Source organism: Cnephaeus nilssonii (assembly GCF_951640355.1).
Source record: "Cnephaeus nilssonii genome assembly, chromosome: 8".
Taxonomy (NCBI): domain Eukaryota; kingdom Metazoa; phylum Chordata; class Mammalia; order Chiroptera; family Vespertilionidae; genus Cnephaeus; species Cnephaeus nilssonii.
In genome coordinates, this window is record NC_137079.1 from 31,006,580 (window position 1) to 31,031,849 (window position 25,270).

At 43.6% G+C, this 25,270-nt stretch overlaps 1 protein-coding gene across 1 annotated transcript in view; it reads right to left on the minus strand.

Annotated features, from left to right (window-relative positions):
- Positions 1-25,270, minus strand: part of COL4A2 (collagen type IV alpha 2 chain) — a 183,368-nt gene that overhangs the window by 60,229 nt on the left and 97,869 nt on the right. Inside the window, exons 5-11 of the mRNA XM_079779586.1 lie at positions 9,291-9,425; positions 9,161-9,205; positions 5,729-5,845; positions 4,301-4,372; positions 3,508-3,543; positions 3,341-3,403; positions 1,128-1,163 (exon numbers count right to left, since the gene is read on the minus strand). Of these exons, the coding sequence (XP_079635712.1) occupies positions 1,128-1,163; positions 3,341-3,403; positions 3,508-3,543; positions 4,301-4,372; positions 5,729-5,845; positions 9,161-9,205; positions 9,291-9,425 (504 nt within the window). The remainder of the gene's footprint in view (positions 1-1,127; positions 1,164-3,340; positions 3,404-3,507; positions 3,544-4,300; positions 4,373-5,728; positions 5,846-9,160; positions 9,206-9,290; positions 9,426-25,270) is intronic.

Genomic DNA, 25,270 nt, shown 5'->3' on the forward strand with positions numbered 1-25,270 from the left:
AGATTAGAATGTGAATTGCTTGGGTCCCCGTGGTCCCTCTGCCTCATGAGCTGGTTATCCAAGTCACCAGGAAGTGACCTGGTGGGGGGTGAGGGACCTTAGTGCGGCAGCCAAGCAGTGATCTGAGATGACCTTGGGGCTGGCCGCCCCATCTTACATCTGCTTCTCTTGGCTGTGGGCCGTTCCCACCCTGCTTCAGGCTGCCAGACAGTGGGGAGCCCAGTGGTGTGGGCCGCAGCCTTAACGAGCTCCAGCCCCAGCCAGAAGCCATGTCAGAGGTGAAGGGAGCTGGGGTCTGGGGGTGGTGGTAGCTGAGGTCCCCAGAAGGTCACAGAGATGGGATTTCTGTGGAACAGGCATGGGAATGCGCAGGCTGGGAGATTTCCTTAGCTACGTGCAGGCCAGGGAATAGTCCTTAAATGTTGGTAACGATAGCCTGGAAGTTGACTTAAACATTTTTAAATTACAGTTTACATTCAGTATTGTTTTGTACTAGGTGTACAGCATAGACTCATGTCAAATTTTGAGCAAATACTTCCCTCACCAACTTCCTACTGTTTGTCTTGGACATTTGTCCAACTTTCACAGATTGTACCGAACTCTAGTTCTGTCTCCAAGTTCTAACATGCCACCTACCTGTGGTACTCCAACCAACTTAAGAATCTTTTCTCTGATAGAAGCAATCCAGCTTTGGGCTCTAGCTGAATTGAAAATCACTGACTATATATATATCCCTAGAGGCTGACATCACACTCTGGTAGAACCTAGTTATATCCAGGTAGGAATGCCATCAGTCCCCCCATACAAACATAGCTACGTTTTGTCCATTCTTGTAAATTAACACACATGGATAAACATGAGGTGTCCCTAACTCTACATTCCTAATCAGTTTGATTTTTATACAACAGGAAATGTTATGTGATTTGCAAACAACAAATGATTCAACACATGCTTATTTAATGTGCCAGCTTTGGAGTTTATAACAGTGAGTTTTAAAAACCTACAAAACAGTTATCATGAAATATGCAATATATAGTTGTCCACGAAGTAGTTCTATAGTCCAGAAAGATATATACATGGATACATAAGCCCCCACTTCCCTCTCCTTCACCCCCAACATAACTTACTGGCTGTCCAGGGGGTCCGGGGGGTCCAGGTGGTCCCTGCACAAATACAAAGACATTTGTAAACTGTTTTCTTTATCCCAGGACCCAGATAACATCTGCTAGAAAGCCCTGGGAAAGCCATTCACTGTATATTTAGAGCACCATGTCGTATGTATAGAGGTTTCTGATACATCTGTCTCAGCAGGCAGGAAGGGCTGGAGGGGAGAGGGCTGGGGTCAGGCCCAGTTCCCAGAATTTGCCGGCTGTCCACACACAGCTGTTTCGGGTTTGCTTTTCTGAGTTTAGACTTTTGACTTCATCCATGTCCTATTCATGTTTGCTCTGCTCCCTTGCCAGGTCCCAGGCCCTGTCACCACAAAGACCGTTTCTCCTGACTCCCCCTGGGGTCCCCCACAGGCCACTGTCTAACGCTTTTTGCTGGTAGGTCAGCAAATGTTCACAGGCAGACTTACTCTTCAGGGTTGAAAGTCCATCCACAAATATCACCATGGGTCTATCTGCAAATCATTCAGTGTTGACACTACACTTATGCTGAAGTTTTAAAAGTGCGTGAAAAGAATAATTTGTTTCTAAGTGCAGAGAAGTGCACAGGCGGGGGATTGTGGGTGATTTTAATGGCTATACGAAGAACTTAAAGTTGTCAGGTCAGCTAAGGACCCAGGTGGTACAATCTGCTATTTCATATTTCCCTAAACTGTGTGTTTCAAGTACAACCTCCATTCCCACCTCCCCTCCCCCTCCAACCATGTGGTATGTGTGCGTTGAGTCAACAACCATATGACATAGGAGAGCAAAGACCCTCTCATCATATAATCCTCATTTCATTCCATTCGGCCGAATCTTTCACAGCAGAGGGCTACTTGCAAAAATGACTTTCACAGCACCAGGGAAACTCATTTTATAGAAACAAAATCAATTATTATAGAAAATTTATGAGTACTCATACCCGCAACTATTAGTATGACTGAATCTTTCCAAGCATACGTCTCTCCATTATTTCTCAGTATCTGTCAAGGAACTGATGCCATAGCCTCCCTTGAGAGTGTCCCTCAAAGTCCCAGAAACTTGAGCAATAGGTTTCTGGGAGAAGGTCTTTCTCACCTGTAGTCAATAATCTATCATTTTGCAACTTAAGGTTTATTGTCTTACTACTAAAAACTGTGGGGAATAAGAGTCAGAAACCTTAAAGGAGCCAGTTAATCTCCTGGGTCCCATGTGGAATGGTAGTTAATCTCCTGGGTCCCATGTGGCATGATGGAAGTGGCCTTAGGGCTGCACAGGCACTAGCAATTCTCCTCCTCTCCCTTCCTTGCATCAAGCCCTTCTCCATCCAAGCATTTGTCTTGTTGCACCTCACTCTGTCATTTGAGTTGCAGTGGGAGTGAACACCTGTAGACTGCCATTCGGGTGGTGTACTAGGACCATTTTACTATTTGATGTCCAATATTTCACTTGCTATAATGGCCATGCTCAGGTGTGACACACCTGCTATGGCGGCCATGCCCAGGTGTGACACACCTGCTATGGCGGCCATGCCCAGGTGTGACACACCTGCTATGGCGGCCATGCCCAGGTGTGACACACCTGCTATGGCGGCCATGCCCAGGTGTGACACACCTGCTATGGCGGCCATGCCCAGGTATGACACACTTGCTATGGCGGCCATGCCCAGGTGTGACACACCTGCTATGGCGGCCATGCCCAGGTGTGACACACCTGCTATGGCGGCCATGCCCAGGTGTGACACACCTGCTATGGCGGCCATGCCCAGGTGTGACACACCTGCTATGGCGGCCATGCCCAGGTGTGACACACCTGCTATGGTGGCCATGCCTAGGCAGAACCCATTTCCTTCTTATCACCCTGTTGCACTTTGGTCTGCTTTGCCGAGGGATGACAGGCCCCTTTTTCAGCTGGTGTTGTGGGGCCGAGAGAGCTTGTATGTGACTGGAATAGCACCCAGCCAGCAGCAAGTTTAAATTTGACATAGTTGGCAGTGATCTGGTGACCACAAATGAGTTCTCATTCTTCAATCTTGATAGAAGCAAAATGTATACAAGGGATGATCTGTTTCGTCTTGACGCTTTTTATAGTGATCACAAGCATCATAGTTGTATCGTGAAGCTTCCACCTGTATCAACGTTGAAGAAAGGGCCTCTCTAGAGGATGCCTGGGCAGTGGTCCAGGAGGGAGCACATGCACGTGGTACTTACTGGTCTTCCTGGAACTCCAAGCGGACCTATCGGTCCCATAGGCCCAGGGCGGCCGGGGGGCCCCTAAGGACAGGCAAGAGAAGGGTATTAAGAGAAATTGACTGGTATTTTGGAATCCTGAATTCTTAAAGCTTTCTTGGAATATTTTCTAAAAAAATTAAACTTACCTGGAAACCGACCAATCCAGGATCTCCGGGTTCACCCTAAATGAGAAGAAATAACTTTAAGAGTTCTAGTTTTTAAGTTAATCTTTAGTTACATTTTATTATAACACCAGAGGCCCGGTGTACGGAATTCATGCATGGGGGGGGGCGGTCCCCTCAGCCCAGCCTGCACCCTCTCCAATCTGGGACCGCTGACTCCTAACTGCTCACCTGCCTGCCTACCTGATCACCCCTAACTGCTCCCCCCCCCCCGCCAGCCTGATCACCCCTAACCATCTCTGCCTGCTGGCCTGCCTCTCCCCTTCCCCCACTGGCCTGGTCGCCCCCAACTGCCCCCCCTGCCAGCCTGGTCACCCCACACAGCCTGCTGTTCAGTCGTTTGGTCGTCCCTCACTAACCCCCTTGCTGGCCTTGTTGCCCCAGGCAGCCTGCTGATCGTTACTGTTACTGTGACGGCATCCCAGACAATTTGCATATTCCTCTATTATTAGATAGATTGCAAACAAGTATATAAGTTATGTCAGCCCTAACAGGACTTGGTAATGTTAATTAACCTAATACCTGGGGTACAGTGAGTATGGGAAAGGGATGCACCCACAATTAAGTATAAGATTGAAACACATCATGAAAGGAAATGAAATTATTTTTAAATTAATCATGATTTTGGGTTATTTTATTCTATACATTCTGCTACTCCATTCATTCTTACAACTCAGAGTTCACTTGGAAATTAATTTTATTAATCAGAATTTACACTAGATCACTTAATCAGGTCTCCTACCTCTATTAAACTTACCCTGTATTTGTCGCGGTCCTCTTTAGACAGTGCATAAGGTTCACCTTTCTGGCCTTTGGGTCCTAGGGGCCCCTACAGGAGTACATATGTGGTGGAAAGAGGAAAAGGCAAAAGTGTCCATTAACATTCAGAGCAGCTATAGTAATTTGGATGGTTAAATACTGACTTTTATGGGCAATGTCTAATTGCTCTTACAGCTTATTTAGATTATTCTGAACACTAATCACTACATCCAACCACAAAGGTGAGACTTTTACTTTCATATTTACCCAATAGTACCTTTCTTCAAAGTTAAAATGGAAAGACTTTATGGAATTTGAGTTTTTAAAAAACCCAAATGAACACTCAGTAAACGAATCCTTTAGTAAACCATGCTATTTTTTGGGTACTATTATTTTGTGTTTTCTTTGGCATTAGTGTACTGAAGGTATTAACATGTACTCTGAAGAACCATTTGTGGGAGAGATACTGAGTCATTCTTTAAAACAGAAACTGTGTCAAGTATACATGCATGTATTAACACCTACATATGAAATCAATATTTTAAAGTAATGAATATGTTTGTTGATGATAAAAGTTATTTTATTGGAATAGACTAGAAAATGATGTAGCTTATTGAAAAGTTGAACCACGTAAAAGAAGAGTCAAAGAAGCGAGAATTGGAAAGCAGAGGTGTTGATGATGAGAAATTGATTAGCTCAGGGGGAAACAGGTGAAGGGTATTTATGACTGTTCTTCCCCACCTTAAAAAAAAAAAGTTTACCAGATAAAACATTAGCGTAACCCTGAATTTGCAGTATTTTGGTGGTAAGAGGGTAGCAATACACTACTGAAAAATATTTCAATATTTTTGGCAAAGACCTTGAAAACGAAATGAGACCATGAAACAGATTAATATACAAAAGTTCTTCCATTAAAAAAACCCCACACCCTTCCATATTGGATATGCTGAACAATATCAGTGTCCTTTCACATCACAAAGGATTTTAGCATCGAATCAAGATTTCTAATAATCTCGTGACTAATAATTTTGTCACACTTCTAGCTTTTTAAAATTTTAGTTTTAGTATTGCTCTATTATTATTTAGTATAATTGGAGCATGAATGTGGAAAATAAAATTATTTGAATCCAGGAGGATCATGCCTAGATATCTATAAGAAAACCTCCAAGAAGAGAGCAATGCTTCCTCAGGGTATAAAAGGCAGGGTTAGCATGTGCCTGCGGCCCCTACTGGTGAGTGAACAGAAGGCAACACACCATCCTTAGAAAGTTTCTCTTAAGACCATTTTTTAAGGGTCCTGTGCTAGGCCTTCTGGACCCCATGAAAGAGAATAGGGTACTTGCATACATTTCTGCCAACTGGTGCCAGCCATCCAGGTTCCCGAGCTAACCATGTGAACAGGGTGTGCTGTGCTGATGATACTCACAGGAGATCCGGGGACACCCCCAGTGCCAGAGGGTCCCTGGGGGCCTGCATCTCCCCTGGTCCCATTGCAGCCATCATAGCCAGGTGGTCCTCGGGGTCCACCTTGCCCAGGATGCCCCTGGAAAAAAAGAAAGGAAGTAAGTCGTTCAGCCCAGAGGTGTTTAGTTTTCATAACCGTGTGTGATAAAACAGTTTTAAATCTCTCACATGCCCCTGGCATGAATCCAAGGGACGACAGCTCAGAATGAATGAATGAATGAATAAGTAGACAAAGGCAAACGGGTAGAGTTCTAAGCAGGGGAAAGGCTGTCAAGACCAAGTTCTGTTTCCCAAAGGTTTTGGTGAGCAGTAAACTGTCGTGGCATTTCTCCTACCTTGCTTCACTGGGTGCCTGGGAGCACTGTTTTGTCAGGGAAAGGATTTTAAAATTCTAGAAAAAAGTTCTAGAAGCAGTGATCTCCTTCTCAGGGACAACCAAGGTGTCTTCATCTGTTATGGCCAACTGACTTTTGATGGTGAGTTTACATCCTAAACAGGTAAGAGTCACACCTACAGTGGGATTTCATCAGTGGCTTAGTCATAGGTAAACGAACTGATTTCCTCTTTTTATATTCTTTGGAAACACTCCTTTTTAGATTTTAAAGCAAGTCAAGTGTTCTAAGATATCTGGTGGGAGCGGGGAGGCAACATGATCAAATGTCTTTCGAAGGACTAGAGAGGGCAGGTGAAGTCTGTGGGCACCTCAATAGCACTCACCTGGTTCCGGGAGACATCTGGGGGCTGGGTTAACTATAATTTATGTCCTACGAGACTACAGCCCTTTTTGCTATTCTTTGCACAAAAGATGTTTAGCTATATGCTTTCTTATTATGTAATTTCTTTTTTTAAAATATATATTTTTATTGGGGAGAGGGAGAGATAGAAACATCAATGATGAGAGAGAATCATTGATGAGCTGCCTCCTGCATGCCTCCTATGGGGGATCGAGCCCGTAACCCAGGCATATGCCCCTGACCGTAATCAAACCTCGACCTTTCAGTCCACAGGCCAACGCTCTATCCACTGAGCCAAGCCAGCTAGGGCATTCATGTAATTTCTTTAAAATTTTTATTTTCTTAAGAGCAGGCCTAACATATACTCCAGAGTGATTTTTGAGGGTGTTAAGATGTCTTTTATATTTTCTTTGAGAAATTTGGAAAATTTCAAGACAAATGAACCAGTTCTACACCGAGTGCTTGTACTCTGAATAATACTAAGAAATACAGCAAGAAAAGTAGAATTTTTCTTTTGTCTGCATATTTTTTGCTTGTGATGTTCGAAGCCATTGCTTTAACTTGTGCCATCAGAAAATAGATCTGATAGCCCTTTCAGCCAACCCTCGGGGGGTCAGGGGAATCCTGATGGCTTCTGGAAAACATGGTGAACAATCTCTCCAGCTGTTACGGAGCCAGCTGTCTGATGCCTTTGAAGGAAAGGGCCCTTTTTTGGGGTTTCTGAAAGCTGAGCCTTCAAATCTAGCCCGAGAAAACACGCTCTGCAGGTGTTCTGCTCAAGATCCATGATATCCTAGGATGTTTTTGCTTAAAATGAACATCTGAGTTCCTCAGTCTTCTCCTGAATTATCTTTCTGTTGTTGGGTCTTTCTGATTTCCTTAGAATTGATTTGAAATTGCATGTCAATCTGATCTTCTTTTGAAATTGTGCTTCAAGGAGAAATCTCAGTTATATTGAACTAAATGTCCATCTCTTTATGTTCATCTGATTAGATACATTTCCGTGTGTACAACTCTACGATTTCATTGCACATCACTTTTTATACACAACTTCTAAACAGCTAAAATTACCCATGTCCTGCAAATGCTGTGCTCAGTACCTGCTTAGGGATGGCAGGTGACATTTAAGTTAATATGCAGTATCAGGGTTCTGTGGTTCAAGAGACTATATTTAGCAGCACCAAATTCTGTAGAAAATGATCAGTTATCTGCTCATCATGATCACTCTCCCTTAGGATGATTACTTCCTTATTTGTGAAATATTTGCATCTGATATTAAATGAGTATGAAGTGGAGAAATGAATTTAAATATGATACAGATTAGTCACAATATTTTTCCATAATGTCATTCAGATTTAAATCAGATTTCAACTTCCAGAAGCAAAAATTGATGAATAGTTTAAGTAGTTCAAGAAAGTAGTTTAAAAATGGGTGGGGAAAAAAAAAAGAAAAAGATGGGCGATTTAGTTTGAGGCCGTTGGTAGAAAAATACTTTTATTATTTGTTTAACCCTTAAAATCTGCAGATTCTTCAACTGTGCCAATTTCTCAAGATTCTGACCAATGTGAATGCTATTTCCTTATTTGTTCATAGCTGCGTGTTTTGTCACTGACGTTATCTGTTTGAGTGCCTCATTCAGGTGACGCTTAGGATCACTGGCCATGTAGGTCTCATGTCTTGGTGATCACAACTTCCCTTCTTTAGCTATGACTGCTTCCTTCTACTGTGGCAAAAGTGTTCTTGAATGCAGAGCCAAAACCTGAAGAAAAGGTATGAATTCTCTGTGACGACTCTCCACTCAGGCTCTTCCTCTATTTCTGCAAGGGGACAGCCCTACTTGTGCGGCCTGAAGATTCTCTCTCCCTGTGTGTGCACACATGTGTGCATGTGTGCACACATGTGCACATGCATTCATGTGCGTGTACGTGTGTGAGCATGGTGATAGAGAACATGTGTATGCAGGGGAAGGGTGCAGACATCTGTGTTTATGGGTGAGGATCCTTAAACTTCAGCAGCAGACAGATGGGGTGGGTCTGAATGTGTGATAAACACATTTATTCCCGAGGAGATCTGCAGGAAGCCGGCCCTGGGAACTCTGCTCTCGGGTCCCTGTGAAGAAGGCTGTGAGTCAGGCTGCTTTGTTTATTTTTTTATGCCACAAGAAGTAAAGTAAACTAGGTTAGGAAAACACATTTTATGGCGTTTTGAGATTTTCTCATGGATAATCCATGCCTCTTCTTCTCGTTGATGTGTGGTTACTAGAATTTGAGAAGCTGCACAAATGTCCAGCAGGGCTTCATTCCATCCACGTTCTTGGCTGTGCTTCTTTATATTCAGGTTGTTCTCCGGTTCAAACACAATTTCGAGACCGGCTCCTTATCGAGCATGTCTGAGCGATGCTCTAGCTTTTCCTTACAAAACACTGTCCGGTTCTAGCAAAGTCTCCGCCATTCTGAAGCCAAGTCCAGAAGAACGTTTACAAGGGAAAAAGTCTGTCCAACATTTGACTGGATTCCGGGAGAAAAAGACCCACATATAGCCCCACCAATCTTATGTGATAAACAAAAAAGCAGGTTTAGCTTAAGATGTTTCTGTAAGTCATAAACGTGTTGGTTCCGTGCATACAATGTTTTAAAATTCTAATCTTACAAAAAACTTACAGGAATTCCGTCAGCACCAGGGAATCCAGAAACGCCTCTTGGTCCCTATAAAGAAGGTAAACAAATTTAATGAAGGTCAACACACCCGCTGCCCTCCATAAAATGAGAGGAAATACCAAGTTTTCCGTACCACTTCTCCTTTCGGCCCTATGGTCCCGGGAGAGCCTCTTTCACCCTTGTCACCTTTGCGGCCCTGCAGTCCTGGGAATCCTTGCAACCCTGGGGGTCCAGTGTATCCCTGGGAGCCCACTTGCCCGGGCTGACCCTGTAGAAACAACATACATTCAGTTTCCACAGTTCATAGCAATGAATGAGCACTTTCAGTCACGTTGCTTTGGAAACTATGCTTTTCATTCTCAAAGAGCGATGATCTTCAGAGAACATTATATGTCAACTACCATCTGCTGCCACCGTAGCCCCAAAGTGATTTCTGGCAAACAAGAATTCACAGAGTTTAAAGGAAAAAGGTATCAAATGTAAAGAGAAAATAATCCTAAATTACTAAAGTGATGCTATTGTGAAATGATACTATTGTGCTGGAGAGAGTCAACTTACTTGTTTTTTTTTAAAGTCCTTTCAGCATATAAAAAAGTTCCAAACAAATTTCTAAGATTTTAATCTCTATCTCAATATAATGCATACAATAGATATGGGATGATATTAAAAAGAATTGAAAGCAGAGACTTAAACAGATATTTCTAGAGCATTTTTCACAATGGCCGAAAGTGTCCCATCAAGAGATGAGTGGATAAACAAAATGTGGTCCATCCAAACGATGGAATACTATTCACCTTACAAAGAAAGAAAATTCTGACACATGTTACAACATGGACGAATCTTGAGAACATTATGTTAAGAGAAATCAGCCAGTCCCAAAAGGACAAATACTGTGTGATTCCACTTCTATGAGGTTCCTAGAGCAGTTAAATTCATAGAGACAGAAAGGGAACGGGGAGAGAAGGGGAGTCATTGTTTAGTGGGTGCAGAGTTTCCGTGGGGAAGATGAGAAAGATCTGGAGATGGAAAGTGGTGATGTTTACACAACACGGTGAATGTACTTAATGCAACTGAACTGTGTGAAAATGGTTACGATGGTAAATTTTATGTTTTGTATGTTTTACCACAAGAAAAGTAAAAAGATTAAAAAGAGGGTTCTATCTCTCTGATTAATGGAATTTATTTACCTGGTTCACTTAAATTAAAAATAAAGTTCTATGTCTTGATTCCTCTTTCAATGAACGATTCTGCTGTTTACTCACCATAAAGAACCTTCACCTGCTAAGCCCAATTTGCTTTCACATTTCAAATTCCCATCTGCCTTTATTTTATTTTTTTAAAATATATTTTATTGATTTTTTTACAGAGAGGAAGGGAAAGGGATAGAGAGTTAGAAACACTGATGAGAGAGAAACATCGATCAGCTGCCTCCTGCACACACCCGACTGGTTATGTGCCTGCAACCAAGGTACATGCCCTTGACTGGAATCGAACCTGGGACCCTTCAGTCCGCAGGCCAACACTCTATCCACTGAGCCAAATCGGTTAGGGCTCCCGTCTGCCTTTAGATGGAGGGGGGACTGAGCCACTACTTCTAGTCTTTTCTTCCATTGCCTACAAGTCTTCCTATATAAACGGTGCAGCTAAAGAGTTTGTTAGTCATTACACAATGTTTACAGTCTGTCCGCAACATTCCACACAGCTGAGGTGAAGCAAACAACTTCAAAATACAGGCCAAGCCACAGTATTACTGTCACAGACAGACCAGCATAGAGGGGTCTGGGGACATCTCACCTCTGCCTTCTGTTATCATTCCTATCTGCTCATTCCTTTAGATGTCTTCACTTCCCCAGCGTGGGCAAAGCAGTTAAGACATTTCTTTGGGTGGAAGCAACAGATGGAAATTAAGGTTTCAGCTGGTGAATGAGACCCCTCTCCAAGCTCGGGACCCCTGACTCCTCAGACAAAGGGGACTTGTAGGAATCTCCCTGGGCAAGGTGAGAGTTTTAGATAGTGAATTCTCCTGCCCCGCCCTCCACATGTTCCAGAAGAGTCCAGTCAGCACAGAAAGCAGCAGATAGTCACTGAGGGTAGTATCTTATGTTGTGGCAAAGCCAATATATTTAATATCTTTGAAGAATGTGATAAAAATAAGGCTTCCTAATTGAGGGAGATTGTGGTCTAAGACAGACAGCTCTGACCTTAGACACGTGATACCCCAGGCTCATGCTAGTCAAATTCCAGTCAGGGGTCTTAGTATGCTACATCTGTTGTAAGTTTGGGGACAAAATATGCTTTGATTCTGATTTTTATGACTCTTTCCCAGTTGTGCTCATTTTTGTTTTGTTTGTGGCTCTGTCAGAATATAGCCTTCCTGTAATCATATACCATGCCCCTAAGCCTTACGTTCCCTAATCATCATGAGGCTTGTCAGTGTTTACAGGGAGTGTCTTTTGGGGGATAAAATGTTCCTCATTAGTACTGTCCTTTTTTCTGTCCATAAACTTTATCTCTATCCAGGGGATTACTGTATGGAGCCAACTAAGGGGAACACACACTTCTCATCAAAATGGAATGTGTGTCTTAACGATGAAAAGCCACATTCTTGTCTTGCACTCATTAACCTTTCCTCAATTTTCTTTGATGGGGAAAGTGACTAACGACATCATGTACTCATTTTCCTTCCATTGTCAGTAAACTTCTTTTTACCCATAAAGTCTTGGATGGGAAGTCTGACTTTTGGAATAAAACTCTAGTCTTCCCTTTTCTGGAGCAAGTTGTCAATTATTTCTTTTTATTGAGGCGAAATTCCCATAATGTAAAACTAATCATTTTACAGCCGTTTCTAGTACATTCACAATGTCCTCTATCTAGTTCCAAAACATTTCATCATCCTGGAAGGAAGCCTCATGCCCACTGAGCAGTCACTCCCCGTTCCTCCCCACCCCAGTTTCTGGTAACCTCAAATCTGCTTTTGGTTTCTATGGATTTATCATTCTTGATATCTCTCTATATAAAAGCCCAAGCGACCGGTTAACTGGCTGCTATGACATGCACTGACCACCAGGGGGCAGACGCACAATGCAGGAGCTGCCCCCTGCTGGTTAGTGTGCTCCCACAATGGGAGTGCAGCTCAGCTGACCAATGGGTGCCAGATGCTGGGCTCATGGCTGGCGAGTGCCGCTGCGGTGGGGCGAGCCTCTCCTGATTGGGACTGACTGGGCACGAGCCTGTGGCAGGGTTTAGCGGGAGTGGAGTGGCGCCGGCCTGGCTCAGGCTCCTCCCCAGCCACCTGCTGTGAACCAATCTCCACAGGCCATGCAGAGGGACCCCACCGGTGCATGATTTCATGTACCGGGCCTCTAGTTTCATGTAAGTGAAATCATATGTATGATATATGACCATTTTTGTCTGGTTTCTTTCACTTATACTTTTTTTGAGGTTCATCCATGCATGATCATGTATCAGTACTTTATTAATCTTTTTTCCATTTTTTTCATTATTGATTAAGGTATTATACATGTGTCCTTATCCCTCCACTAGAGGCCCGGTGCATGAAAATTCATGCACTGGAGCTGGGGGGGGGGGAAGTCCCTCAGCCTGGCCTGCCTCCTCTCACAGTCCAGGAGCCCTCAGGGGTGGGAGTTGACCTGGCGATCAGGGGAAGGTGATACCCCCATCACACCTCTGCTGCTGCCACTGCTGGCAGCGCAAGCCTCGGCCGGCCCTGGTTACCTGAGCCTCGGGCTGGCCCTGGGCAGCTGCCATCCGAGGCTTGCCTGTGTCTTGGGCCAGTCTGGGCAGCTCGGGGGCTGAGGGGACTGGGGGACTCTGGAGGCAGGCGCGCGGAGTGGCCGGACCCGCCTGGGGGTGGGCCTGGCTGTGCTGCGTGCCTGCCGCCCCGGCGGGCTGAGGGGACTGGGCACCGCCATCTTGTGGCTGTGGGCACCACCATCTTTGAGGGCATGGCAGTCAGCTAGCATATTCCCTCCTTATTGGCTGTGAGTGCTGCCATCTTTGTGAGGGTGTGATGGTCAATTAGCATATTTTCTCTCTATTAGATAGAATTGCCCCCCTCCACTCGTGCCCTCACCCCCTTGGCTGAATTATATTCCATTGCATGGATAGACCACAATTTGTTTATCTGTTGTAAACAGTGCTATGAACATGCATGCACAAGTATCTGTTTGAGTCCTTGTTTTCAATTCTTTTGGGTACATCCCTAGAAGTGGAATTTGTTGAATCCTATGGCAATTCTATGTGTATCTTTTGAAGAAACTGCCATACTGTTTTTCACAGTGGCTGCACCATTTTACATTCCCACCAAAAGTGTGTGAGGGTGCCAGATTTCTCCATATCCCTGTCGACGATTGTTATTTTCCATTAAAAAAAATTTATAGCCATCCTAGTGGGTGTGAAGTTGGTGTCATTCTAAAGAGACATCTTGAGCTTCTGACAGATGGAACATTTCACAAAATTCCATCCAGCTTCCGGCCTGGGGAAGGGCCAGGAAGATTCTGGAGAGAATCCGAAGTAGAGCCCCGTCCTCTGGGACTGATCTCAGTCTTGCCACAGTTCAAGCCCTATGTTGCTGGGACTAAAGGAACATCTTTGTCACAATCCAATGACCTCCTAATGCGTGTTTCAGCCACCAGGGACAGAGATCTTTCCCTAGGATATCCTGCCAATGCTGGCATTGTGTGTCTTTGTCAATAGCAGTTGCAATGGTCAGGTAAATAAAAAGGATTTCCCTCTGTGCTAATTAATCATCATCATTAGCAACTTCCACCCTCAGCTGAAAAGTCCCAATTGGAAAAGTTATTTCCATCTCTTCCTTTCCTTTTGTAACAAGTGATGTAAAAATAAAAATTAGCCCAGAAAGAAGAGGACTCTAGTTTAAATGCTTTTGCATAAATTTCAAAAGCTCCTGCGTGTCTAACGCTTCTAAAATTCCTGCTCTATACTCTGTAAAAGAATTTGCACAAAATAATTTCTTAAAAGCCAATGGACCATATACTATGCCCCATCCCACCAGAGAATTTGATCTGTGTAAATGTGTTACTTCCTAGGAAACAGGATAATGAAAAGTAGCATTTACTTGTGTGTCCTCTGGAATGAAGCATGGTTACAGGTCTTAAAAATGGTTCATCTTCTAATGGCCTTCTGAGGTTGTTCTAATAAAACATGCTATTTAAAAAAAAATGGTTCATCTCATGTCATCCCCACGACAAATGCATAAAGTAGGCATCTCCCTCACTTGTGAGAGGAGGGGCAATGGGAGCTTGGGAAGGTTCGGGAGGAAGAACTGACTTTTATGCCATCAGGTCTGGGGAGTGAGGCTGCCTCTGAAGCCCCCCACCTTCCATTAGACCTTCTTACTCAAGTGAGGTCCATGAGCTGCGTCAGCCGCCTGGGAACCTGTGAGAAATGCAGTCTCAGGCCTGGCCCAGACCTCCTGGCCTGCACTGGACGTGACCCTCAGCGGGTTTCTTAGTGCAGCGATGTTTGAGAATCACGGCATGGCCCCATCCTTCTTCCCTTCCTGATGTTCTCACGGGAGGAGTCAGGTATCTTTTATTATTATGATTTTAATTTTCCCCCTTTTTGTTGAATTTATTGGGGTGACACTGGCTAAGAAAATTATACAAGTTTTAGGCGCACAGTTCTACAATTCATCATCTGGACACTATTTAGCTCCCCTGGTCAAGTCTCCGTCCATCACCATTTATCTCCCCTACATCCTCCTCCACCTCCCTGCGTCCGAAAGGTATCTTTCAACAAGAAAAATACCTTATGTATGAAGTTGGATCTTAGAAGGAAGGTCAGGCTTACTGAGCCAGGCAGAGGAAAATCTAATATTTATGACTGCTAAATGCTATTTCTAATTACAATTTTCTTAGTCTTATGCTTCAGTGATATCTGCAGCAAGACAGAATGAACTTTGATCACTGTTAGGGTGGAAGGTTGCACAATGCCTGCCCCCTTTTGAAATCACTGCTGGAGTATGTGTGGGATGCCCGGGGTCAGTTTTGGAAGCTGAAGTCTGAAAAAGTGGATAGAATGAGTCCAGACTTGACTACACATTGCTTAAATACCACGGCTGTGGAGTGAACGCACTTAAAGTCCCGAGACACTTACTAAGCTTTCATGAATTTAGAATTTTCACTTCCGTAAAAGGGGCAGAATATAATTGGATATGTGTACGTGCGGAACAACGCTAAAATTTACTTCAGGCGCGCAAGCAAAGGCAGAAGATGTGATTAATCAGGGCCCCAAGAAATTTCACACTGATACAACCCCAAGGTGGTGCCTGTTTGCTCTCATAGTTTAGTAACCTTACAACTCGCCTTGGGTGGGGAAGTAAGAGGAGCTTCATGTGTCAGGAAAGGATAAAGCGAGATGTTTCCAAGGATAAAACCTGCTTCACTGCACATCAGGGTTCTTAATCTACAGTACAGTATTTTCCTGGTAGAATAAGAATAAGCTTTTCATGAGTTACTGGCCAACATCTGAATACTAGGAAATCCCTTCTCCTTCCTAAGTTTACTCTTCCTGCCTCCCCTTTTATGGGCACTGGGCCCCCACCAGACACCCCGTATCCTCTGTAGTCTCCTGGGGGCCCCTCCCTTCCTTGGCTGTTGACGATGTGTTCCAGACCTTCCCGGCCTTCTGATGCTGCAATTCTTGGTGACTCTCAGGGGATTCCAGCCTAATTCCCAGCTTATCCTCTGAGCTGTTCACACACATTCGAAAATATGTAAAATGGCTCCAAAGGCAGGAAGGGCTACATTTTAAGATCCAGGAAGACAATTCCCTCATCTAAAATTCAGAACTGGTCATTGTTCGTAGGCATGATCATTGGCGTTTGTGAGCAATTTTTTGATGACCTTGGTAGGATAAATTAATACCATAGTCCAAGCTAATATGCGAAGGCTGTATTGGAACAGTGTATTAACATGTATAATAAATATCAGTTAATAATGGATGACGGCCTGCTCCATGAAGAACAGACAGATGTTAAACGTGCTATGTTTTACCTAAAGCTTCTTATTTAGCACATAACAAAACATTAGCCCTGCCCTGGGTACTATTCCAAATTAAGGACTCTACTTCTATGAGGCAAAATTATATGGGCTTTTGGTATTCTTGCTTTCTAAAATTATCTGACACAGATTGTAGGACTAGTGTCCACATAAAGGAAATAACATCCATCATATGTACAGAAATAACCCTTGACCCTACCTCTCCACATTACAAACATTTAGTCAAAATGGATCATAGACCTAACTGTAAGAGCTAAGGCTATAATACTTCTAGAGGAAAACATAGGGAAGAATCTTCATGAGTCTGGATTGGCAATGATTTCTTAGCTAAGACACAAAAGTCACAAGCTGTCAAAGAAAACCTAAAACTAATAAGTGTGATCTTTAAGATGCGGTGACACATAAAAAGCAGGCTACAGACTGGGAGAAATATTTACAAACACATACCCGATAAATGACTTTTATCCAGAATATAGAAAGAACTCCCAGAAGTCAGTAAGGTGATGAACAACCCAATGAAAAAAGTGGGCAAAAGATTTCCACGGAGCCTTCACCGAGGAGGATGCACGAATGGAAAGTAAACTTTTGAAAAGATGCTAAGCATCGAGAGAGTAAATTAAGTCCACAATAAGATAGAACTGCAACCACTAGAATGGCTGACGCACGGAGAAAGCACTGGTGACGCCGAGTGCTGGAGAGGAGGCACAGGGAGCACCCTGGCTCGCTGCTGCTGGGAAGGCTAAGTGGGGTGGCCACTTTGAAACGGAGGCAGTTTCTTATACAGTGAAACATATACCTACCGAAAGGCATGTAGGTAAATGTCCACAGCGGTTTGATTTATTTTAGTGAAAACCTGGAAACAACTTGAATGCCCGTCAGCTGACAAGTGAAGCAACAAACTGGTATGTCCGTAAAGTGGAACATTAGTCAGCAGTAAAAAGGAAGACACTGTCTGACATATGCAACGAGGACGAATTACGCAGCCAGACTCAAAGGCTCCGGTCCTATTTAAGTGATATGATGCGATCACCCTATTTAGATGACATTCTAAAGAAGACAAAACTAGGGACAGAAAACAGGTCAGTGGTTGCCAGGGGTGGGGCAGAGGGAGGGGACTGACCGAAAAGGGCACTGGGAAACTTTGGGGGTGGGGGGTGGGGAGAAGGGTCATAGGCTTGTCTTATAGCATGATTTGGGTGGTTGTTACATGGCTGTATACATGTAAATGATGCCACAATAACCTCAACCTAAAAACTAAACCACAGAAGGAGTCTGGTGAAGGCAAAGATGAAGAAGAGAAGGCCTGAAGTTCATAGTCACATTGGGTATGACCAGATCCCTTTCATACATTCTTACCAGTGAATTTACGACAGATAATATTTAGAAAAGGAAGAAGAGTGGACACTAAAAATTAAAATAAAACAAAACCCACAAACAACATTTAGCCAAATGCTTTTTAAAAATGTCTGCCAGGGAAATGAACAAATCTGAAGAAATCGAGACCTAGCTTTCCTTGTTTGGAATCTGGTCCATGTGGGTGTGATCCTAATGGAAATGAGACCCGGCCAGCACACAGCCCACAGAACAGCACTGACGGAAGGGAGCCAGGACCAAATTAGATGCACGAGTGAAAAATAAGCCCAAGACATCACCGGTTTCCATTATGCATGATTTTCAGAGGAAAAAAAACAAAGATCAGCAGGTGTCATCCGTGACTCTCAGACGCTCTGGTTATAGTTGTATTAGAAATGATTTGGCTTGGAGAGAGTCACATTTTAAAGCAGAGAAAAATATATCATCTCAGGTTCTTCACCCATAGGACCCGTAAGTCGAAAACCTCTGCTCCTTATTCTAAAAACAGGCCGCCCAAGGGCAGTCCCACTCCATGGCTTTGAGACTAATGTGAGGCCAAGCTCTTTTTATAGCCTGGATGTGATTTTGCTTGGCATCTGCTGGAAAAGTTGATTTTCTGGGAAAGCCTTTCATTGCCTCTGTGCTTGCAGCAATAAATACATTTCGTTTGCTTAAAAGGTGAACCCTTGCCTAACAGACGGACTTGATTTCCTAAGCCTCCTGTCCTCCAACAAGACACGGAGTTGAGTGTGGATGAGCCAGGGCCTCTCTGAGCGGAGCTGGCAGGGGAGGAATGGGCTGGAAGCACCAGATCCCGGGGCCACAGGAAGCACACAGAGAACGCTGGTCATTAGGCCTCCCATTAAGTATGAAACACTCTAACTAGGAGCTGTCAACATGGGATAGAGCAAGATCAACTATCATCATCAAACAACCTTTCCGTCATTATGAGTTAATAACACAGGGTGGCTTCGGACTATACTTACATGATTAGAAAGTGACAACTACAACAGGTAGCAACTCCTGAGTTACCCAAATGATAAAGCTACAGTTAAATCAAACAGCTAGCTGTCCATATTTATGGTCTCAAGGATAGACTATTAATTTTCACGGCCAATGGCATGTGCCAATATTTTACTGGTATTCTTAGGTCATGTTCTTAGGTTATACTCAAATGTGGCGTGACTCACAGTAGAGATTGCGTGTTCCAATGACTGTGTTTCTGTCATTGCCCAGTGGGGAGCTCTGTACATAGGGATTGGTCAACACCCCGGGGAATGCTGCCTACAAATGGAAGAAGCGAGAGGAAATATGGTGAGCCTGGCCTTCCAAATATTGGCCGTCCCGCTGTGACTGTCCACCAGGCCAGGAGCCTTTGAGAGTGACATTTTAGCATCTTTGGCACAGACCAGGGACAGAACCAACAGTTATATCTATTTTGCATTTAGACTAAACACAGTCACATAAGAGAAAATATTCTTGAAGTTGGCATTGTATGGAGTTGGTCTGTTACGAAAAATAATTGGCCAACAGAAAGAAAAGGTTAAGAATAAGAGCAGGCTCTGACCTGGCTGTGGTACACAGATTCTTATTTGAAATGTTCCTGAATAGGACAAGTTGTAAATCGAGCTCCAAATTTTCTGTCATTAGAAAAGGTGTGCCTATCACTCTTCTCCCCTTCTTCTTCCCCTCCCTTCTATTCCTCCTTCCTTGGCTTTAACTCATTTATCTGTTATTTATATTCATTAAAGTTACTTTGTGTTTTCATTTCTTTTTAAATACTTAAATTTACATACAATAAAAACCACGTTTTGTGTGTGTATAGTTCGGTGAGTTTTGAGACGTGCTCAGAGTTGCATTAGCCCTAATCCCCTGAGCTGCTCCTTTGCTAATCACTGATCTCTCTCCAGCCTCGTGGCGTTGCCTCTTCCAGACCATCATACAAATGGAATCATTTAGTATGTCATCTTTTGAGCCTGGCTTCTTTCACTCAGCATCATGCATTTGAGATTCACCCGCCCTGTTTCTGTCCTGTTTCTGTGTACCAACAATTTGCTCCTTTGTATCCTTGCGGCATGTTCGTTGAATCCCATTAGCACAATTTGTTCACCTATTCACTTGTGGAAGGACACCTGAATTGCTTCCAGTTTTTGGTGAATGTGAATTGGGCTCTTTAAACATTCCTGTGTGGTATTTTGGTGTGGATGTATGTTCTTATAAATAGGCAAGAATGGGATTACTGGGTCATACAGAAAGGGTATGTTTAACTTTATGAAAAACAATTGCAGCCCTGGCCAGTGTGGCTCAGCTGGTTGGAGCGCTGTCCTGTGCACCAGAAGGTCGCGGGTTCTATTCTCAGAAGGGTACCTACCTAGGTTGTGGGTTCGTGTAGGAGGCAACCAATCAATGTATCTCTCTCACATCCATGTTTCTCCTCTCCCCTCTCTCTCCCTTCCTTCCTCTCTAAAAATAAAACAACAACAACAAAAACAAGCAGATGCAGAACTGTTTTACCGTCTGGCTGCTCCATTTTGTATTCCCACCAGCAATGTAGGAGAGCTCTAGGTGCCTGTCAGCACTTGGTGTCATCAGTTTTGTTCTCTTAGCTATTCTCTAGGTCTGCAGTCCTCATTTCTTTTACTAATCTCACTCCTTTTGATTAACAGTTTCTACATGTTTGCTAATCCTAGATCCAGTTCAGGGGGCAGTGGTTCCCTCTGATACATTGCTGGAGTCATATGTAGTGGGAGCTACCATCCTGGGTTTCAGCATGACCTGCCCACTTGTGGCTTCCCACATGCCTATACTCTGCTGCAGGCTAACCAAGTTCCTGACAATTGGGCCAGTTTCTCTTATACCTCAGGGTCTTTGCACATGCCTGCCATCATTGCCTGATGACTCCCAGCGGGGGCACTAGAGGACATTTTCCTGACCCAGGAAATAGATTAGATGCTCCCTCAACTTGTTTTTATCACAGCACTCACTGTGTTGTACATTGGGGACATGCCTCATTTGAGCTTCAGTCTCCAGCATTTTATAGCAGTTGACATACATAGTAACATGATCCACTGTTATGTTAAGTAAGTTAATTTAACTGTCTGTTAAGTAAATGAATTATGGGTGCTACAATTACTCAGTTCTTCCTGACTCCAAATTCAGGTTCTTCCCAAGTGGAAGTAAAAAGCCAGAGTGTCCTATTTTTAGGGCATTTTTTTTTTATATTCATTGTAATATGTTCATGATTTCTCTTTTAAAAAATATATTTTTATTGATTTCAGAGAGGGAGAGGGAGAGGGAGAGAGAAAGAGAGAAACATCAATGATGAGAGAGAATCACTGATTGGCTGCCCCCCTGCACGCCCCACACTGAGGACTGAACCCGCAACCTGGGCATGTGCCCTGACCGGGAATTGAACTGTGACCTCCTGGTTCATAGGTCGACGCTCAACCTCCTGGTTCATAGGTTGACGCTCAACCACTGGGCTGTTCATGATTTCTAAAGCTCTTCTGAACCCAGCTTCAGTGGATAACACTCTGGAGGGCTACCACCCTCTTATTCTGTCCCCTCAATTCCCTAAGTCACCTTACTATGTGAAAATATGTCACTCACAACCTCAGCTCTTTTCCAGTCCCCATGCCGACCTGTGGGATTTCTGATTCTTGGGTCTACCTGATGACTTGGTTCTTCCCGTCTGCATTGTCAGAGAGAATGCTTTCCAGGCCTCTAAAATGCAATCATAAAAAAGGACCACCCAGACGTATGGCAGGGAGTGCCGGCCCTATCAAAACCGGGCTTAGGATCTGGTAGATAAACAAGACATGATCTGCTGAAATCAAGCGCGAAGAAATGAGGCAACGGCTTTGGAATGCCAGGACTCCCTCCTCCGGGAGATTTAGTTCTGGTAATATTTGAACTGAGATATTTTGAGGACAAACGTCGGTGATACGCCAAACATGCTTAAGCCATTTAACGAAACTACCGTGACTCAGGAGGGTTAAAGGTTATAGAGAAAATGTGGGAGTTAGCCAACACGGGTCTGTGAAAAAGCTATAAAAGGAAGATTTCTCAAGGCTTACTAAATGGCTCTGCTTTAAAATAAAATTTTAACTTTCTATCAACAAAAAGACACCTTCATATTACCTTTTATATTCTCAGTCTAAGGAAAGCAGAGACTAGAAGGAATGCCTTGCAGTTCTCCTGATCAACACTAGATGGCAGTCAGTTGCATTCTTTGGGAGCAAAGAACCCACCCCACTTGACTTCAGATTTGCAATGTCAAATATTTTGTGATTGTTTTGGGTTATGATGTCACCCCTCAATGGAACAGAGGGCAGATCCCTCAGTTTTCATGGGGAGCAAACTTCCCATGGGGAAAATTCTGATGAAAATTTTGACTGCAGAATTCCAATGGTGTCTAAAGAGCATATCAAATTCCATTTTTCTTTTTAAAGGCTGGCTGAACTCACTCAATAATTAATTATTTTATAATTTCATTTCCTTTTGACTTGCTCAAAGGAATATGTTCTAAATATATATAGATATGTGAGGACCAGTTAGACCCAGACCCAGTGCAGAGTTCTAAGGGATAGCGATCAAGTTATTGGAGTTGATCCCTGTGTGGGGACTAAGTTATAAAAGCAACTATCATTTCTAGACTAGAGCATTTACTGTTGGAGCACTTTCCAAAAGTAAATTGACTTAACCCCTGCAACACCCCTACCAGGTAGGTGCTGTTCTTATATTCATTTTATGGGTGAAGAAACTGAGGCCTACAGTGGCGTGTGCGGCTCAGCTGGCTTGGAGAGGAGGGGACGCACACCCAGCTTTTTAAAACAGTTCCAGAAGGCACTGTCACTGTGCATATGAACATCCCTTGTGTAATGAATATGACTCTGGACCCTGAAAATATCTCTTTGACTAATCTTCATGAAGCTATAATCGAGCCAAAAGCAGATGGACAAATTGACAAAAATAAACACGTATGCTTGGGGTTCAGGGAAAACAGACCTAGTCACCATCCTGCAGTGATTATCTAAGAACCTGCTTCTTTGCTGTAACCCAATAGCTGCTCAATGGTGGCCATTTCACGGTTTATTAATCCTCCTTCTGCTAGAAAGTGACCGGGGCAGAAAGAGAAGGTGAAACCCAAACAAGTCAGTTCTGTTACTTTTTAGCAACTCTGGTTAAAAGGTATGCAAGGGAGGCCTGAGGTGCGGGTGGGGGCTGGGGATGGAGCTGTAGGCTAAAACACTGAACTATCAAAATACTGATAGAATAGTTAGATAGATCTCATAATCTATGCTTTCTCTGGCTTCCATTAATAGAGTTCTTGTTGAAGAAAAATTGTATTAGAAGGATTTCTGAAGGGTTGTGGACATTTTCTTACATAAAAAGATTGAACTGTCAAGCAGTTCTTGAACAAAGAGTTTAGCAGGATTTTGGAGAGAATACGTTTTCAGGTATAGGGAATTTTAAAGAAAATCAAGTGCACACCTACTGGGAGAACAAATTCATTCAGGGAGAAGATCATCCTGGTTAAGAAGACTGGGTGGGGTGAGCCTCGGGCATTAACTTCAGATGGAACTGAGATATGAAAAGGAAGGCAGTACAAACCACTGCCATTTCTGATGGGGATAGAACTTTGCTGGAGAAGAGGAAAGGTCTGAATGGGTAGCTATTGGCTGTGAACAAATTAAAAAGGTATAAAAGTGACTTCTAATTTGATGTTGGGAGAGACAGTATGAGATAGAATAGTAGTTGTTTCTTAGAGTAAGTGTGAGAGAAAAGGAATCACTGAAAGAGATGCTGAAGGACATGGATGAGAAGATGGTAGGTGGGAACTCATAGAGGGAAGGGTGTTAGAGGGGTAACTGAGATGTTGGCATCAGTGGCAGGAGTCTTGAAATCAGGTGGTGAAGGGACTTCCATGTTACTTAATCATAGGGGGCTGTCCAAGAATACAGAGATGCTGGTGGTTTACCAATGACCAGAATATACTTGCACAGAGCTGGAAGACACCCTCAGAATGTCAGAACCACCAGAAGGTACACATATTTGATATGGATGCATGAAATGATAAGCTTGGGGGCAAATCCTAGAGAAAGACCTAGCCTAACTTTGGATATGAGGACGGCGAGCCCTAAGTGGCCTGGACTAGGTAACACGGCAAGCTAGTGGTGAGCAGCATGGCATTCCAGTTCACTAATTTTTCATACTCCATATTGCCCTGAAAGATTGATAGTGGGAAAGGTTAAATGATAGGTAGTAACACCAGATCAAAACCCAGTCTTCCTGATTTACATGTTTAAAAGTATCTAACATTTTGGAAATTGCTCCTCAAAGTATTTTTGCAAAGATATTGTCAATAATAGTACTTAGCGCATTGCTGAAAGTTCTGGAGCTACTGATAAGTCAGAGCCACATGATGGCAATGCTTGTGAGCCACAGCGTGGATGTGAGATAGTCTTTAGCCCACTGTCAGGGTTAAATCTAGTTCACAAAGGACTGGCATTCACCATTGGGCTTGACGCTGCAGATGGCTATCTGGACATCCTGGACGCCCTCCTAAGAATCCCCGCTGCAGAACGAGTATTTGGACAGACATTGAACACACATCCGCAATTAAAAAAAGGAACAACAAACCACGAGAAATTGATCTTTTTTCAGTCTGGTGGAAAGATAATGGATGGCTCATTTGTCCAGACAAGAAACCCAAGGTCTTGGGCGAGAGGAAACCAAATGACATTAACATTCATTCCAGAGAAGTGACTCAGCTGGCGCACTGTTCTCATGACATGGGGCGAAAACAACCTCTAGAACATTAGTTCTTCTCAACAAATTGGTTGTAGGAAAAATAAATAGCAGTTTTCATCCACACAATGGGCAGCAACAACTGTGTACAGCTGCACTTCCAAGGCACACATTTATTCCTGATATGCTTTTTGTGCATTTGAGGTTCTACAAAGATCTTATGACAGCACATATGACAAGCGAAGATGCACACGCTTCATTTCATCAGTGGGGAGCAATCTTGGAGAGGGTTGAAGTATAGACCTCGATTAGGGTTGTGATAAGCATGGCAAATTCTTGCGTTCCTTGGGGACTAGAATATCTACCTTGTCATTTATCCATTACAAATTAGGAGTTCAGCTTCTTAATGGGATTACCTCCAGAAGGCCTCACCCATGATGCCTTTGTAAGATGCTCCCGTGTGGTGTGTGTGTGTGTGTGTGTGTGTGTGTGTGTGTGTGTGTGTGTCTTGTTCTTCCTCATCATCATGGCCTTCTGGGTTGATCCTTCTTTGAACATGGTGTGCAGTCATGGAGGAGCAACACACCGAAGGCTTTTCACACTAAAACATTCCTATTTCTCACTCCAAAAGATCCCTGATTGACGATGGTCCAAACAGAGTACTTTGTGGGGCCGGTGCTTTATGAACCAGTGGTGATGACAGCCCCCCTGACAGGGAGGGGAGAAATGACAGCTCTCGGGGAAGCTCCCAGCCATCCTGACATCACCTCTGAGTGTGGTTTTGGGGAAGTATCTCGATAGGAGCATTTTTTTCTGTATTCTGATAGAACTTGAACACATTCCAAAGCTACTCCCTATCTCCCATTCACACTTAAACCAGGGCAAGGGGTTTCTGCCTGGGCACTTGGACAAACTCTCTCCTTAACCATCAGCAATGATGTAATTTCCACCATGAGGGCCTTTCTCA